Source organism: Andrena cerasifolii, chromosome 6 (genome assembly GCF_050908995.1).
Source record: "Andrena cerasifolii isolate SP2316 chromosome 6, iyAndCera1_principal, whole genome shotgun sequence".
In the NCBI taxonomy this organism is placed as follows: Eukaryota; Metazoa; Arthropoda; class Insecta; order Hymenoptera; family Andrenidae; genus Andrena; species Andrena cerasifolii.
In genome coordinates, this window is record NC_135123.1 from 18,130,412 (window position 1) to 18,147,380 (window position 16,969).

At 42.9% G+C, this 16,969-nt stretch overlaps 2 protein-coding genes across 5 annotated transcripts; one reads left to right on the top strand and one right to left on the bottom strand.

Annotated features, from left to right (window-relative positions):
• Positions 1 to 120: 120 nt before the first annotated feature.
• LOC143370024 (fructose-bisphosphate aldolase-like) lies at positions 121 to 4,718 on the bottom strand. Its single transcript, XM_076814618.1, is given in 7 exon segments — positions 121 to 695; positions 773 to 921; positions 994 to 1,173; positions 1,350 to 1,435; positions 1,438 to 1,556; positions 3,208 to 3,496; positions 3,932 to 4,718. Coding segments are annotated over 7 exon segments (927 nt in total). The 5' UTR covers positions 4,023 to 4,718; the 3' UTR covers positions 121 to 682.
• A 230-nt stretch (positions 4,719 to 4,948) lies between these two features.
• Nup98-96 (nuclear pore complex protein Nup98-96) lies at positions 4,949 to 16,285 on the top strand. Of its 4 annotated transcripts, none has more exons than XM_076814597.1 (29): positions 4,949 to 5,594; positions 5,703 to 5,912; positions 6,928 to 7,173; positions 7,285 to 7,488; positions 7,586 to 7,672; positions 7,755 to 7,934; positions 8,052 to 8,191; positions 8,294 to 8,618; positions 8,757 to 8,943; positions 9,149 to 9,260; positions 9,350 to 9,490; positions 9,581 to 9,909; positions 10,000 to 10,283; positions 10,351 to 10,590; positions 10,684 to 10,937; positions 11,040 to 11,192; positions 11,326 to 11,440; positions 11,893 to 12,042; positions 12,124 to 12,312; positions 12,566 to 12,754; positions 12,853 to 13,082; positions 13,233 to 13,479; positions 13,663 to 13,800; positions 13,887 to 14,166; positions 14,309 to 14,578; positions 14,679 to 14,999; positions 15,136 to 15,233; positions 15,341 to 15,587; positions 15,688 to 16,285. In XM_076814597.1, exons 1-29 carry the CDS (start codon positions 5,564 to 5,566, stop codon positions 15,875 to 15,877), a joined length of 5,787 nt encoding a protein of 1,928 aa, XP_076670712.1. In that variant the 5' UTR covers positions 4,949 to 5,563; the 3' UTR covers positions 15,878 to 16,285. The 4 variants fall into 4 exon arrangements, with proteins under 4 accessions (XP_076670712.1, XP_076670713.1, XP_076670714.1 ...); XM_076814598.1 differs by having other exon boundaries at positions 8,064 to 8,191; XM_076814599.1 differs by having other exon boundaries at positions 5,703 to 5,804.
• The last annotated feature ends 684 nt before the right edge of the window (positions 16,286 to 16,969 follow it).

Consider the following 16,969-nt stretch of genomic DNA (forward strand, 5'->3'; position numbering starts at 1 on the left):
TAAGGTTCCTTAATAATAAGTGATACGCTTTGAGTTTATAAACAACTCAATTTACGAACAATATCTTTTTATAGATTTATCCAAGAGAGTGTGCACGCATTATTCAAATAGTCTACACCGTTACATCAATTATACTTTTATTTCCTTCTTTTATGGTTTCACTACATTCTCGTATTAGATTGCCAGACCAAAAATAAGTTCCTATAAACTTGTAGATCCCATTTAACTGCCTCCTAGTTACGACACTGGCGAGCCACGTGCTGATCATCGCTGCTGTAAAACTGGGAGAGATAAGAGAATCCGGTTGGTGGGGATCCACAGAGATGACGACATATCGACCACTAGCGAAGCAAAGTTCTGAATGTATGTAGAATACGTCTTCACTCGCCCAGGTACTGTATGGCCGTGCGTCGCGACAGCCTCGTATTGAGAACCTCTGTTTTAGAGGTCAGTCAAGGGCACCTTGCTCGACATTCGCCGAAATTACCGACGGAACTTTTCACTGTTAAGGTTCAGATACTCTCTCGTGCATGTGTCAAAGTATGCATGACATTTTTTTCCCGCTGGAATCACTTTATCGTCGTGTGTCACGCCTAATGATAAGGTGGGCTCGTCTTATGCGACGTTATCTCATGCTCTCTTGCTAAATACCTCAATTTTATTCTCAAAATATTCGAATAGGTTACAGGACGGACCTATAGGATGTCAAGGCTTGTGAGTCGTTCTATTAATCGTCATCGAGATTATCTGAAAAGTTTTCTGTGGAAACTACCTGGCGTATGAATCACCGCTGCATGTTTTGCCTTGACCTTGGAATTTTCCCATCGACGCTTCAGAGCAATCTTCTGATCTCTCCAAAAACACTTCCTGAGCATCTTTCACGTTCTCTGCCTCGCCCTTCCAAGTATTCATTGCTGCCAGCTTCGCGTAAGTGCAGAAAATATTCAAGAGAATCTTTCTTTCGCCGTTCGATCGATATATGATTAATCGTACTTGTAAGGCACGCCCATAGCAGAAACTGACCCTCCATGGTTTTTTCCCATCGTAAGTATTGATAGCGTTCAAATTTAACACTGTGTCTTCGTCTGATTGGCCGCCGCTTAGAAATAGGATACCTGGAACTGCTGGTGGCACTGTCCTCTGCATAGCCTTCACCGTATGTTCGGCAACGATCTACAAATCGACGATCAAGGATATGATAAATTCCATAGCAAACTCGTATCTCTTTAAATCTTTGGTTCCAACTGACCGAATGTTTACTGTCACGAGTGCAGATTAGAAAGTCAAACGATCTATGGTGCGAGAGAAGCTCGTGAAGGGTATTGATGTAATCGGCATCGGCGGTGTACCTGCGGTATGCATTTAGCATCACTCTTGATCCCAGAGAAAACCATCGCGGGTTTCAGAATTATACCTTCAAGATAAACGTGATGGATAAGACCTCTTCGCAAACTTCCATTGCCCTATTTATACCATGATCGCCAGTATTCAGTATTTCTGGTTCTAGGATGGGAACAAAAAATATCACTCTTTTGTATTGATCAATACCCCAATTACTCTCATATTGGCACAGATTTGACTGCACGTGAAACCATTAATGGAGTAAATTGAAAAGCACGCGAAGTGCAAGATAAATTCATTGGTAAGGCGTTTCATAGCGATAATTTCCAATCGTTATAAAATTGTTCAGTTTAAGTGTTCGTCACTGGAATGACGCAATCCCCTACTTTCCTTTTAATCAAACGGCTTACCGCGAATGATGACAGTTTAAAGCGCAAGTAGAGAGACAAATCTTTATGTGGCCTCTGTCACGTATGCCAGATTTATTGATTGCAAACATGCTTCCCCTTTTTTTTAATTCATTTTACGTTTAAAAAATATCATGATATATAAGGCATATCACTTCTCATTTCAAAATATTCGGACAAACAAAGATATTTAAAGAAATAATCAAATTGCAGTTACTTTTTCTCTGCACGATTACCTATGAACAAAAGATTTCCAAGTATTACAATAGATGGACCTAAATAATAGTAATGAAAAATAGGCTACAAAAATATGAAAAACTGTTGCGGTTAACGATTACTACTTAATGGATAAATAACAAAATACACTCCGTTCGTGGAAATTTTCGTTTTACGAAGCTCCGTAAGAAAATACTTCATTTCTCAAGAAGTCAATACTATTTTGTAACCGAAGTTGTAACTTCTATAGACTTCTAATGTCTATATCTTCGATATTTCTGCGAATTTCGGTCCGAAATTTTGGGAAAACATTCTTGGCATACCAAACACTGAAAATATGTATTAAAAAATCGATCTCTTTTGGCATATCTACGTGCATATCCCCCTTAATTTTTAAAAAATAGTCCTTAAAAATTTACAAATACATTTTTTAGCCTTCATAAATGAAAATTGTTTGAAAAGCATTTAAACGTTCGTAATTAGAAAGAAAAATAAGTTCACTTTTCAGTTTTTCGGACTTTTTTCGAAAACAGTTTGTCACGCGTGAAAAAGTAATACAATATATAAAAGATGCCGTTTAAATGTTTAAATTATTATAACATTTATTCTGGGTGCTGCCGCGGACAAAATGTTGAGAAAAAAAATTCACCATGAGTAAATAACAGCTACTGTCCAATAGATCGTTGGATCTAGACTTGTTCAATTTACAAGGGAACATCCGGAACCCGGAAATTCAAAAAATTCTGAAATATTCGTGAATCTGTAGGAAATTTCCCCCTGATTACAACGGAATTTTTGTTTGCTGCCCAAATTCACTCTAAGGGGGTGTAATTGACCCCTAAAAGTCCGGTAATTTTCCGATTTTCTGTTATAACTCGTGAACTGTAGAATAATTTTTTTTTACCAAATGATATATCTAATTAAAAGAAGTAACTTTTGTCTCGAAACATTTTTTCTATCTCTTACATTTCGCGAGTTATAACACAAAATCGGAAAATAGCCGAATTTTCAGGGGTTAATTTCACCCCCTCCGACTGAATTTGGGCAGCAAACAAAAATTGCGTTGTAATCAGGAGGAAATCCCCTACATATTCACAAAGTTTCAGAATTTTTTGAATTTTCGGCTTCGGGATCTTCCCTTGTGAGATATCTCTGCCGTCCTTCCGAATTGTCCAAAACCACGGTTCACGATTACTCCGACGGCTGTAATTCAAGAATCTGAAGAATGTTCTCCGAGTTGAACCTTGCAAGGACGTTCGCATTTGTATCCATAGCCAGTTGACTCGGCGTTGCCTCCGTTATAGCGAACGTGCATCTCCATTTAGTGAAATGACAACCATCCTTCTTATACTGTATGCATCTTTCTTGCAAACTGTCCAGGCCCTGCGCGATCCTCTCTCCCTTCGCGCCGAACAGCTGGACCAAACCTGTGTCGATCTCAATCCAGGGTAAGACGTTCCTATTCTGCAACAGCTTAACGATATCGACGCCTTTCGCTGTTTTTTGGTAAACCGTCTCGTGATTAGTGTTGGCTAGGGATGGAGTGCAAAATCACTAACAGTGATTTATCACAGTGATCGCAGAATCACGATCACGGTCGTGAATGAAGTTAAATCACGACCGTGATCGTGATTTTTTTAACTTGAGTGGATTGTTTACTGTGATCGTAATTCTTGATCTTGATTGAATTATTTTTTATAAAATACTTGAATAAAGCTTGTGTTACAGTCAAAGCGTGCTAATTCAGCGACTAAATACTTAGTATATACATTCATAAATAGTCAATAGTCTATACTTTTTAACTAAAGTGAAGAAATATTCGTTAATTTAAATAGATCAAGAACGATTACATTGGTTTAAAATATACAACTGAGATTCTATAAGCACAGTGAGGACTTGAGAATATTTCAAGAGAAATTAGAAATTGGGGTTATGTGGCGCGTGCAAAGAGCAGTTATGCTTTCTACCAATCAGATCACAAAACTCGCGAATCACTGATCTGCCTGCACCAATCAGATCACGAAAATCGCGACTCACTGTTGTGCCTGCATCCATCATAAGCGATCACGAAAATCACGAAAATCACGGATCACTGTGAAAAATCACCGTGATTGGGAATGAACGTGATCGGATCACTCGTGATTCACAAATCACGGTTCTAGCCAACACTAGCCATCTGAATAGTAGTATTCTTTTCCCCTTCATTTTGTCTACCCTGACGCGGTGGAGAGGGTCGATCGATTTTCGAAAGTTACGAGTTACGAGTGTTACGACTAGTGTTGGCTAGAACCGTGATTTGTGAATCACGAGTGATCAGATCACGTTCGTTCCCAACCACGGTGATTTTTCACAGTGATCCGTGATTTTCGTGATCGCTTCTGATGGGTGCAGACAGAACTGTGATTCGCGATTTTCGTGATCGCTTCTGATTGGTGGAGAGCATAACTGCTCTTTGCACGCGCCACATAACCCCAATTTCTAATTTCTCTTGAAATATTCTCAAGTCCTCACTGTTCTTATAGAATCTCAGTTGTATATTTTGAACCAATGTAATCGTTCTTGATCTATTTAAATTAACGAATATTTCTTCACTTTAGTTAAAAAGTATAGTGTATATGTGAATATTTTAGCCAATCAAATCAGTGCGTGCACACATTGACTATTTATGAATGTATATACTAAGCAAGCTTTATTCAAGTATTTTATAAAAAAATAATTCAATCAAGATCAAGAATTACGATCACGGTCGTGATTTAACTTCATTCACGACCGTGTTGGTGATTCTGCGATCACTGTGATAAATCACTGTTAGTGATTTTGCACTCCATCCCTAGTTACGACTTACGATCCGACGACGTATCAGAATTCAGAATCAGACGTAAATAGTATGCGACGCATGTTACGCGAGTAACGCGATGCGTGTGTATGTACTATGCTGTGCTGTGCTGTGCTGTGTAAATAGTCCGTTGTACAACTTGCTTGGCATATGTTGGTATAGTAATTGTATGTAATCGGCAATCGGTAGTTTAATACGACGAATCTCGATTGAATCGTCGTCGTCGTCTCTTGTATTGTTTGTTAAATTACCTGGTGCGTAGAATCGAAATTCTCATTTACGTAACTTGCTCGTCGTCAACGTCGTCAAGTTGATTTCTTGTATCGAGGTGCAAAGTTCGTTGGGGTTACTTTCACGAGAATATAATAAACGTTACGGATGTATTTACCATATACACATACATAAGTTGAGGCAACAACGCATCCGTAACTAAGAATACAGTCACTAATAAATACAGTGAATGTTGTGTATTGCCGCCTAATGTATGTATGTCCCCATGTTGCCGTAACGGTAACTTTTTTGACACTTTAAGTAATAAGAAACGGTCGTACCACCATCGACCGACGACGAAAACAGAGTTGGTTGAAACTGATGTTTTCCAATATACTGGGAGAGAGCTATACGAGCTATATTGTTACAAGCTCGCGAGTACGAGGCAAGAAACAAATTGCTCAATTTGAAAGCTTTGTCTTTAGAAATCATCGCTTCTTCTTGGTACGGGGATCATCGATTGTAAGTGCAAGTCATCTCTAAACAACCAAGCATGTTTGGACAATCTGGAAGTACATCGTTTAGTAAGTGGAAACAGAGTTTAATTCGCGTTTTGTCTTTTCTTTAATTTTCCTTCCCCTTTCAGCGCACCACATCTTTCTCTATTCTATATGAATTGTCTACCGTTTTAGGTGGCTTCAATACGGCGGCACAAACCAGTCCGTTCGGCCAATCAGCGTTTGGTAAACCAATCGCTACGACCAGTTTCGGCAGCGGCGGGACGCCAGTCTTTGGTAGTAGTAAAACTTCTCTCTTTAGTTCAAAGCCTACAGGCTCTACCACTGGTGGCTTGTTCGGCAATACTACAACACCACCTGCATTTACTCAGCCATCTTTTGGAGGTAGCGATTCATGGGCTGTTTTATTGGACGCATCTATTTATCTATCTATCTATACGTAGAGACAGCTAATAGCGCCGTCGTGGAAGCTAGAGCTGTAATTATTTGACTATTCCAATTGTACCGAATAGGAATGTGAACATGAAATATTTCTTCACACTTTCACGTGAAATTATTTTCATATTGGCCTTTACAATTATTTCTTTCTCAAACGATAAATTTGGAATTTTTATTAATCTTTTGTAAATTTATTTCACCTAATGTGTTTAAATGTGGAATCATAATGCTCTATGAATTTAGAGATGTAACGTTATAGTAACGAGGGAAAAATAAAAATATTATATAGTTCCTTAAAATCGGTTATGGGATTTTAGCTTCTTACAAAAAGTCTGCTTATACTGTTTGTCTACTCGTTATTATAGAAATAATAATACTAATAACCGATGGTTGTTTTCGTTTAAAAATTTATAAATTTAATAAAGTTGAACAAAGTTCCAAATTTATCGTTTGGAAAACAAACAATTATTGTAAAAGCCAATATGCAAAGAATTTCACGGTAAAGCGTGAAGCAGTATTGCATGTTCAGATTCCTATTCGGTACAGTTCGAAATTTCATCACTCCAAATATTCGAATATTCGAATACTTAGCTTATTCGAATATTTGTTACTGCCCTAGTGGAAACGTCGATTCAGTTTGCAATTAAAATTAATTACTCGAATGGTTTTGCCGAATTTCTGACCGTTGGTCCTTAGAGTCCGCGACATGACATAATAAATCGCCCGTAAGCGTGCAAGTAGCAAAACTGTAAATCTGGCTACTTGCACGCGTACGAACGTAGACTCGCGCGACTGGATCTCACTCGTTAAGTAAGTTATCTCACGGATAATAAGCAGCGAATCATAATCGTCAAAGATCCCCCCATTTGCATTCGTTCATCATAGAAGGACGGCTTTGACACGGCATTACCCTCCTAACTGGTGGATACATGTCGTTCGTTTTCTGTTGATTTTTCTGTAGGCTTTGGGACAACAAATACAAATAGCAATCTATTCGGCAGTCAACAGAATGCAAGCACGAGTCTTTTCGGAACGACAACAGCAACTTCAGCGTTCGGGCAGTCGAACAAGCCAGCCGGATTTAGCTTCGGCACAACATCAGGAACAAATTTATTTGGACAACCCCAACAGTCGACTCAGCAGACTACTCCTTTCGGACAAAGCAGCAGCAGCACCGGAAATACCAATTTGTTCAGCACAACACCTGGTAAATATATTTTTTTTTTTTTGGTCTTTCGGGTGGATCGCTCGCGCAGTACACCATTTATACAAAGTATGTATCTTGAATGATTCTCTCCAATTTCGTTTCCGGGGTAAGGCTTTGGCAGTACAAACACCACCACTACAGGAATCACTGGCACCGTTGTTAAATTTACTCCCGTCGTAACTACCGATTCCATGTCGAAAAATGGTATATCTCATAGTATATCGGCGAGGCATTGCTGCATCGCGTCAATGAAAGAGTACGAATCGAAATCTTACGAGGAGTTGCGGTTCGAGGATTATTCTGTGGGACGAAAAGGTAAAATTTAATACCAGACGAGATCAAACTACCATCACAGAGTTTACGCGTCAACCTACTTGACCGTTTGTTTCCTTTGTTATCGGATCGATCACAGGACCCAGTACAGGCATCTTTGGCACACCTGCGCAACCTTCGCCATTCGGCAATGCAGGAGCAGGTGGTCCTAGTACCGCGACCACGGGTAGAACTATTCTGCTAAAAATTCAGTATATAAATATTCCTCGATAATTGTAAAACGTTAAAATGCATCTTCCGTGAGGTAGGTTTTGGTGCGATGAGTGGAGGCTTTGGTGCGACCACTCAACCCGGATCAAGCGGTCTGTTTGGGAAACCAATGACAAGCTTTGGAACACCTTCGACAACAACTACAAACAGCTTTGCTTTCAATTCTACCCCGAGCACGAATCTGTTTGGCAGTAATACTCAGGCCAAACCTTTCGGTAGTAAGTATCGCGAGCTGATTAGCACTCTGTCTGTTCAAATCGCTCAACTTGTCTGTATACGTGCTGCTTTCAAACTCGTACATACTTGGGTTAGTCGATTTAACAAAGTACAAATAGTTTTATCTACAGCTGCAGCGCCAACGCCACTCTTTGCAACCAGCAATACTAACCAAACTGCTGGTACAGGTTTCGGTGGCATTAACCCGGCCCAAAACACTGGCTTTGGATCCACGTTTGGATCAACGCAACCGAATCAGGTAGTGTGCGCGCGCGCGCGGTGTGTGTGTGTGTGGGGGGGGGGGGGGAGGCAGGAAGCAATGGACGGCTATACGTAAACGTTTCTAATCATCTTTTCACAGAGCATCGGCCTATTTAATCAGAACAAATCAGCATTCAATGTGCCATCCACGTCGTCGTCGTCGAGTAGCGGATTCACTAGTTTTGGTCAGACACCCTCCAGCAGTGCGGGCACAAGTTTATTCGGTAACAAGCCAACCATCGGAACTACAGGTTTCGGAACGACACCCACCTTCGGCTCGACTACAGCATCGACTTTTGGAACTACAACGGGTTTCGCTGCAGGCCAAAACTCCGGTGCTTTATCGTTTAATACATCTTTTAAACCTTCAGGGCAGACGCCTGGATTCTCGTTTGGTTCTACTGCCGCTCCCTGTACCGCACTGGGTAAATTCTCTTTGATTACGAAGCATCTTGTTAATAATTACAAAGAATCTATAACTCTAGTGTATTATTACATACGTGTATTCGACAACGAGAGTGTATTCGCGATATCCCCATTCCAAGTACGAATTCATTCCACAGGTACAAATACGGGTTTGACACTGGGTAGCGGTTCTACTTTGTTTAATCAACAAAAGCCGGGCGGTTTATTCGGCAGCACTGGAAACAACACAACATTTAACACGTCTACCTCTTTCGGATCTTCAACATTTGGAACCAATTCCAACGTGGGGAATGGCATTGGAATGGGTTCTTTACTCGGTCCCGGGTAATGACGAATTTTCTCCATCGAACCGAGAGAATAATTGAACTTGCCTCGGTTGCGACGACGCTCGCTTAATCCCTATCTATCTATCCATCTATCCATCTATCCATCTATCTATTTGTCTATCTGTCTATATATCTATCTACATAATGTTGCTTATCGATCGTCAAGTTTACGTTTCCCTTTTTCTGTTCTCCGCGAACCGCAGTGCTGCGAGCAACCAAACGAAAAGCTCTGGAACAGTACCGGTGCATCAACAAATTCTGGCATTGGTGTCCGCACCGTTCGGAGATTCACCCCTGCTGAGGAATCTTTTACCGGTAACTACTGCGACCGAAATCGCGAACATTGACGTTGTACCTAATTTCGAACAACACCGCCGTTTACGCCTCCGCATTTATACTTGCAGGCTTCCGGCAAAACGGAAGAGTTGTTGAAACCGGCTAACGCGCCTTCTAAAATGTTAAATGGCCCCCAGTACAAGGTTACGGCAGATAACAAGTCACCAAAAATCAAGGCCAAGGTGGTCACACCTGCACAATTGTCAAAGGTGCGCTACAAACACAAAGGACTCTGAGAGGAATTGTTGTGTGTCGTTTAATCCGAAAATATTGGAAATTCAACCTGAACTTTCTTGCAGAAGTCGATGTTCGAAGGCCTCGAGGAGGAGGATCCGCTCTCGGAAGCATTTCAACCACGGCCAAACGCGAAACGTCTAGTATTACGTCCGAAGGCGATAACGAACTCGATAATTTCGTCACCGACTGAAAATTCGCATATCGTGGGAAAGAATTTACAGTCCGCTGCTGCTGTTGCTGGTGGAAAAGGTGAGGACAGAACGAATGGGACGAATTCGTACGTCGAGAATAACACAGTTTCAACCATCGAAACTGTGGACAAAGAAAATCACGGCCAGGATAATAATCGGCAACCAGCGAAAGATCGAAGATCGTCGTCGTCGTCATCTTGGTATGCGCGGGTTGAGATTACATTACGCGTCACGTTATTTTCTCCATTGGATGATGTTGGTATATTATTCGAGTATAATTTACAATTTAGGTTGAAAACGAGTCTCCCGCGTCCGTCGGTGTCCTCCAAGCATTCGAACAAAGAGTCGTCATTCGAGGGACAGCGTTCGCTGCCGTTCTCCGGACCAAACTCGTCCGCCGAGGAAGCGATAAACAACACTGTTCTAGAATTGCGGCCCTACGCGGATAATGCCAACAACCAGCCATCGAATCAGATACAGTCCAAAGTCGACGACACTTGCGCCGATAAATCCTTGCGGAATAATTCTTTTGCTGACGAGACGTGCACGGACAATACGTCCCGGGATACCGCCGGTAGGGCCCTGAAATAACAATCGTCCAAGATTTTATTTTAATCTTTTTATTCGGTTCTCCGTCACAGATTCTAGCCTAGAGATGGACGAAAATTTGGTCTCACAAACGACTAATTGGAAAATGAATACAGCGAAAGTAACGCTGAAACGCGCTGGTTATTACACTATTCCTACACTCGATAAACTGGACGATTACGTTTGCGGAGAAACCTGCGTTGTTCCCTATTTTACAGTTGGGCGCAAGGGTTACGGGAACGTGTTTTTCCCTGACGTATTTGACATTTTCGGTCTGAATCTAGATGAAATCGGTGAGTTTTACACGGAAGACTATTCTCCTCCCCCCTCCCCTTCTTTGATTAACGGTTCGCTTTGTAAAATAACCGCATAAACGCTGTTCTCAGTACATTTCCGACACAAAGAGGTTGTTATTTATCCGGATGATGAGAAGAAACCACCAGTCGGACAGGGATTAAATCGCAAAGCACAGGTCACGCTCGACCGGGTATGGCCGCACGACAAGTCTCTGCACAAACCAATTACTGACCCTCGTCGGCTGGCTGCGATGCACTACGAAGAAAAGTTACGAAGGGTATCTGCGAAACACGATACCAGATTCCTCGAGTACCGACCCGAAACCGGATCGTGGGTCTTTAAGGTAACTTAATCCATGCGCGAGTCGCGCATCTTTCGTTGGATCGAGCCTTCCGTCTTTACCCCACGCCTTCTTCACGCAACAACCACCGTATCTCCGTTTTAGGTGGATCATTTTTCCAAATACGGTTTGAGCGATTCGGATGAAGATGACAATAACGTCGCACCCATCACCGTCAACGATCCAAAGAGAATAAAGTTGTGCACAACAACCCTGCAGAAATCTGCGGTCCAGTTGGCAGAATCAAATCAAGTTACGGTAAGCTGTTGTTCGATTTGTGATCGAATTATTATATTCACTAAATGTGCCGTGACTGGTTCGCGGAGTCTCCTTCCATGGCACACAGTTACTCTCACGATATACACGATTTTTTTCTTCTACTCACTATTAGAATAAAAGTAAGATCGCAACGAATGGTACAACAAATGACTCGAAAATGGACATTGCCGTTGATTTGGACTTCGCCCTCGTGGAACTCGCAGATGTTAAAAGGTTCAGCAGCACGAGTAAGTAGTGTAACAGAGTAGTAAAATCCTGATCATCGTTCATTCGATTTTTCGTGTGATCTCTCCGGACCTACTACCCCAGACTTGGGAATTAAGTGAACTTTTCGGTCGAGTTTCAGAAGCAACGCCCTCTGTCTTGGTCCCCGCGGCGACCTAGATGCTTCAAGCACCTCAGGCCCGTACCATATGAACCGCGCGTGACGTATTAGGGCAACATTGTATCAATAGGTTTCCACATCGTCCCACAGAGTACGATTGTCGATGCGCTTTTGTTTTGTCAATGCGCCACGCGCGGTTCACGTGGTACGCGCATGAGATGGCTCGAGCACTACGGTCGTCGCGGGGCCAAGACGCGCAGCGTGAGAAAGAAGGCGTTGCTTTTGAAACTCGGCCGAAAAGTTCGCTTAATTCCCAAGCCCGTACTATCCCATGGTAACGGACGCATTTTCTAGGAGATTACAATTCTGGCAAGAAACAATTACCCGTAAGTCCGACAGGCGATAACGCTCGTATCCTGGGTACGGACAGTCACAAATTACAACTGATGAAGGCCAGTTTTTTCGACGGTAGCGACGAGGAGATGAACGAGATCTATGAACGAGGTACGCGGCAAGCACGCGTACAAGTCTGTGTTTTATTAAAAATCATGGGCTCGACTGTAATACATATTCGATTTATTTCAGAAGCGAATCGAGCCTCACTTTTGCCTGGGCAGAAAAGCTCCGCGCGATACTTCGCCGATACTGTTCAGAAATTGGACGAGGATGAAAAATACGAGACGTCGTACAGTCCGATATTACGATCGAATTTGACGATCCATCCTATGCCATCTTTCGCTTACGAAGAACAGGCAATTCTTTCGAAGGCGGCGGGTGGGTGTTGAACCGTCTCTTGGTATCATACTTGATACGTACACATAAACCGTGTACAGGGCGCGAGTCTATTAAATTGATCCCCTCGAACATCTTTTAAACTGTTGATTATATCGAAAGATGTTTCAAATAAAAGTTTGTTTGGTTTCGGGGGGGGGGGGGGGGAGATTTGGTGTATTCGAGAGGATCAATTTAAACGTCTCTCACCCCGTGTGCACACAGACTAAAGTATGTACGATTCGTCCAATTGCAGACATAAAATTGAAACGGTCGACAGATGTGGTGGTCGTCGTTGCAACGAAATCGTCGTCGATGTACGGGAAAAATTTCCCGGATCCTCTAGTAACTCCAGTGACCACCATTCTCAAATGGCGTTCTGAAGTGATACCATTATCCAAGTCCATTATACACAAACTAGAATCTCGCTCTGTCGCCGATACTGGTATGACGAACCGTTACACTTGGAACAATAGTCGTTATATAACTGTTTCTCGCGGAAACGATTAACAAACTCGTATCTGTGTTTCCGTGTACCCGTAGGTATACAATTGGGTAGAATGTTTAAACCGAGCTGGGGGCGCGGTTTAACTTTGCTCACATTGAGCACGCAACGGCAAGCTACCGATGTACCCCTGCGCAGTCCATTCGAACTGATTGGGTCTTACACGCGCGGTCGTCTTCCGGAAGATATCACATCCAACGCAATAGTTCAACGTATACAAATTTTGGGTGGTAACGGAACGGACGAGGAACGCGTTCAATTGTTCGAGGTAAGTAGTTTTTTTCAAGTGGAAATGTATCTCTAGATGCACTACATATTACATACGAGTACCTACTTGAGTAGTCGTCGGAATGTGCAAGACTTTACGGACTTTAATATCTACGCTTCTATTTGCATACTTCACGAAACGCTATTCAAGAAAAGTATAGAGGGTCATCTAAAAATTCAGTTGTCACACCGTATAATGAATCAAGAGGGAGATTGTCCAATCTTCGACGTGGTCGCAGATGTTAACAAGGCGAGCATAGCTTTACACGCGCATTGCAGTTTGGCCGAAGAATTCGCGGATCAGTTCGCAGGGGATCATTTCGCTGCGTACGTCGCTAATGTTTGGAAGCTCTGCGTGGCTCTCTGGGGAACTCTGCCCGATGTAAACACATCACCTGGTACGATATAAACGCCATCTGCATACGTGCGCGTCTTCAATCCCGCAATTCGATTATTCAATCCTTTGAACCTGTCATCACAGTTTTATTATTCTCACCGCTTGTTTCTTTGTTTGTTCGTCGATCAGTCGCACGCGAGACAGGCCATAAATGTCTTTGTACATACATCCTTTATCGTTCTAGAAAACACGGCGGATCATAATATCGTGATAGCGCGTCGCGAGGCTATAGGGGAGTGGTTAAAACACGTGATACGAAAGACACTCGAATGGGACAACGGGAACGTTAATAACGAAGAAAATATACTGCTATTATTGTCCGGTACGTACACGTTGCAAGATGAATGTCATTTAAAAACATTTCTACACAGGCCTTTATAATCGATTTTTTTGTTGTTCTTGTCGAAGCTTTGGAACTGGGGGAGGCATGCAAGATCGCGCGAGAAGTAGGCGATCATTGTCTGGCACTCTTAATGGCACAATTGCGCAGTGGTTTGCCTACAAAAGTATTGATAAAGCAGCAAATCGCATTATGGCAAGACGCCGGTATCGATGAAAACGTGTCGATGGATCGATTGAAGCTTTTCGCATTGGTGGCGGGTGAACCGCTAGTACTCAGTAGTAAACACGGTCTGATCAATGTCTGCGAGGGTCTGGATTGGAAGAGAGCGTTAGCCGTTCATCTGTGGTAACGTTGTTGTCGTTGTTACATCACTTTTCTTTGCCAACACGAAAAGATTTATCCGCATTGTTGTTTCTATGTGGGTACATATAAACGTCGACGTATATGTACTCTCTTATTGATTAAACGTATCGTCTACGTAACGCAGGTATTTTTCATCTCCGATCGCTTCCATAAGGGATGCGTTAGAACTTTACGAGACATCCTTCGACGCCAGCAAAACAACATACGCGTACGCGGCACAGCCTTGTCCCGAATACAGAGGAGACGATTACGAGCTCGAAGTAAACAATGGAAGAAAGCCGATATACGATCTCTGTTTTCACCTTTTAAAATTGTTTTGTACGGGAAATCACACGCTGGGGGAACTCTTAAATCCAGCGACGCATACTGCCGACCCGTTGGACTACAGACTCAGGTATCGCTAATATAATAGTACTATCTCTGCTTAGAATTTCTGGCAACGCGTTGGACGATAATATACTGATTCACTCGAATCGCGTTTGGTTCCACCGTAGCTGGCTGATGCAGCAAGTACTTTTAGCTTTGGGTTATACGCATCTCTCGGAACACGTGGCCACTTTAACGCACGTTAACTTTGCGACACAATTAGAGGCGTACGGACTTTGGCATTGGGCTGTATTCGTGATGTTACATTTAAAAGACACCGGCATAAGGAAAAGTGCGGTAATGAATCTATTACAGCGGAACATCGAAATAGACGGCACCGCCGCCGCTGCCGAATACATCGAACGGGAGAAATTTTTGAGGGAAGAGCTTGGAATACCATCAATTTGGATTCACCGTGCCAAGGCTGTTAGAAGTTGTGTTGCCAAAAGGTTGGTGGTGTATCTCCATTTCGCATTTACAGGGTACATGTATATGTACCTTTCATTCGACGGGTCGATTCCTCGGCGTTTCGCCTTGTTAATATGAGGAGAGAAATATAAACAACACTTTCCCCCCGTTCGTCAGGTATGGAAAAGCTGCCTCCTATTTCATTCAGGCCGAAGACTGGAATACCGCTCATGAGATTATTATCGAACACCTGGCCGCGGACGCCATAATAAACGGTATTCTCTTCGTATCCTCGTGTTTATCCTCGATTCGCCTCTCGCTGCCTGCTCCCCCCCCCCTCCCCACGCGTGTATCCGGTTTCGATTGGTAATTAATTTTTCAGAGAATTTCGAATATCTGCGCGATTTGCTGACTCCGTTGGTTCCGCCAGAGTGCAGCGGCACCGTAAGCGGATGGGCTTATCAAGGACAGCTACTTTGGGAATACATGGAAATAACCATGGACATCGAATCCTTGTTAAGCGGTGCCGATCCCCGTGGAATAAATTACAAACTGGAGTTACTGAAACCACGATTGACGCGTCTGTGTCTGAAGATTAGTCAGTTTCCTTGTCCAACCGCTAAACATAGGTAGATTATTTCCACGTTTCGTTCTCGCGATTGATAAACGACTATATATACATCGTATGAATGTCGAAAGTAACGCGTAATTTTTTGTGCCTTCTTCCAGACTCTGTCAGGCGGAAATCGCGAAAAGAACGTTGCATCTAGCTAAAAGTTTGTTGCAGTCAAACGAAAATAGATCGACCATGATACTACAGCTCGTCTCCCAGCTGCCCTTACCGGAAGATTATGCGCAACAAGAGCTTCGTCCTATCGTTAATATGCGGGTGAACGAAATTATATCCCAGGCAGTGTAGTCGCTGCTTCGCTGCAGACATTTATACGCAGAGACAGGCATTCTTTCTTTTTTTAATTATTAAAGATAATGTCCACGAATTTGTACTTTTTACAAGCGTATCCCAGGCAAGCGATACCGATTACGATAACTACGGGACGGTAACACGACGATAGCAGCGGTATTCAGGACTCGTTATACATACATATATATACACACACACACACACACATACATATACATATAGGAATAAGAATAGTAATAAGAATAGGAAAAGCGATAGTAATAATAAGAATGATAAAGATGAGACGTACAGTATCTAAGATCCACGTAAGCCGTGTAAGTAGGAATATTTGTGTTAAATTGTTACTTAAGATAGTCTATCAGTTTCTTTTTAAATAAACGAATGAGAACCGAAAGGAAGCAAGAACGATGTGTAGCAATGTCGCGCCATAGTCGATTAACGAGACAACTTGTACATGTCGTACGAAAGTGTCTTGCCGATGAACCGCGAGATGAAGGAGGGAAAGATTGAAGAGTTTGTCGAGTTCCTTGGAACCCCTTGGAACTCACGTACGCATACAATGGGGTTAGCTTTGCGCGCGACAATATAGATACATGTTAAATCAATGATACCGGGCTTGCGCCCCGTTACAGCCACCCCTATTATGGTGCGAGGTCGAGAGTATCTCGCTCCTACTAGTTTAAACGTCTCCCATCGCGTACTTGCTCTCTTTTGTGGGGAAAAAGTGCCTCCGCGACAACGGTAGCCACCCTCGTCTCTGTCTTCTTCCATCGCCTCCCTTTCGCTTCAATATCTTGCAACCTTCACCTCCTATCTTGTACAATCCCCGCCCTTCCTCACCCCTTACCGACAGTCGTCGTCAATCTAAGCCACTCTTCCCCTAGTTTCGTTGAAATCCACAATGCCGTCGTTGCCGCTGTTGTCGCTGTTCTCCTCCGCCGCCCCTCATCGTTGCTGCAGGTACTACCACCATCACCATCGTTGCTGTTACCGCCGTCCACCCACCACCTCCGCTACTACTGCCACCCCCATCACCAATACTACCAACTCAGACCCAGTGTTCGCCAACTGCCTACGGTTCCATCTCCC

Bases quoted from the DNA above. Each gene is read 5' to 3' on its own strand.
- Nup98-96 (XM_076814597.1), top strand. From the start codon at position 5,564: ATGTTTGGACAATCTGGAAGTACATCGTTTA. The intron at 9,261-9,349 runs GTAACTACTGCG...TTATACTTGCAG, and splicing joins TGCTGAGGAATCTTTTACCG to GCTTCCGGCAAAACGGAAGA. The intron at 14,167-14,308 runs GTAACGTTGTTG...TACGTAACGCAG, and splicing joins GCGTTAGCCGTTCATCTGTG to GTATTTTTCATCTCCGATCG.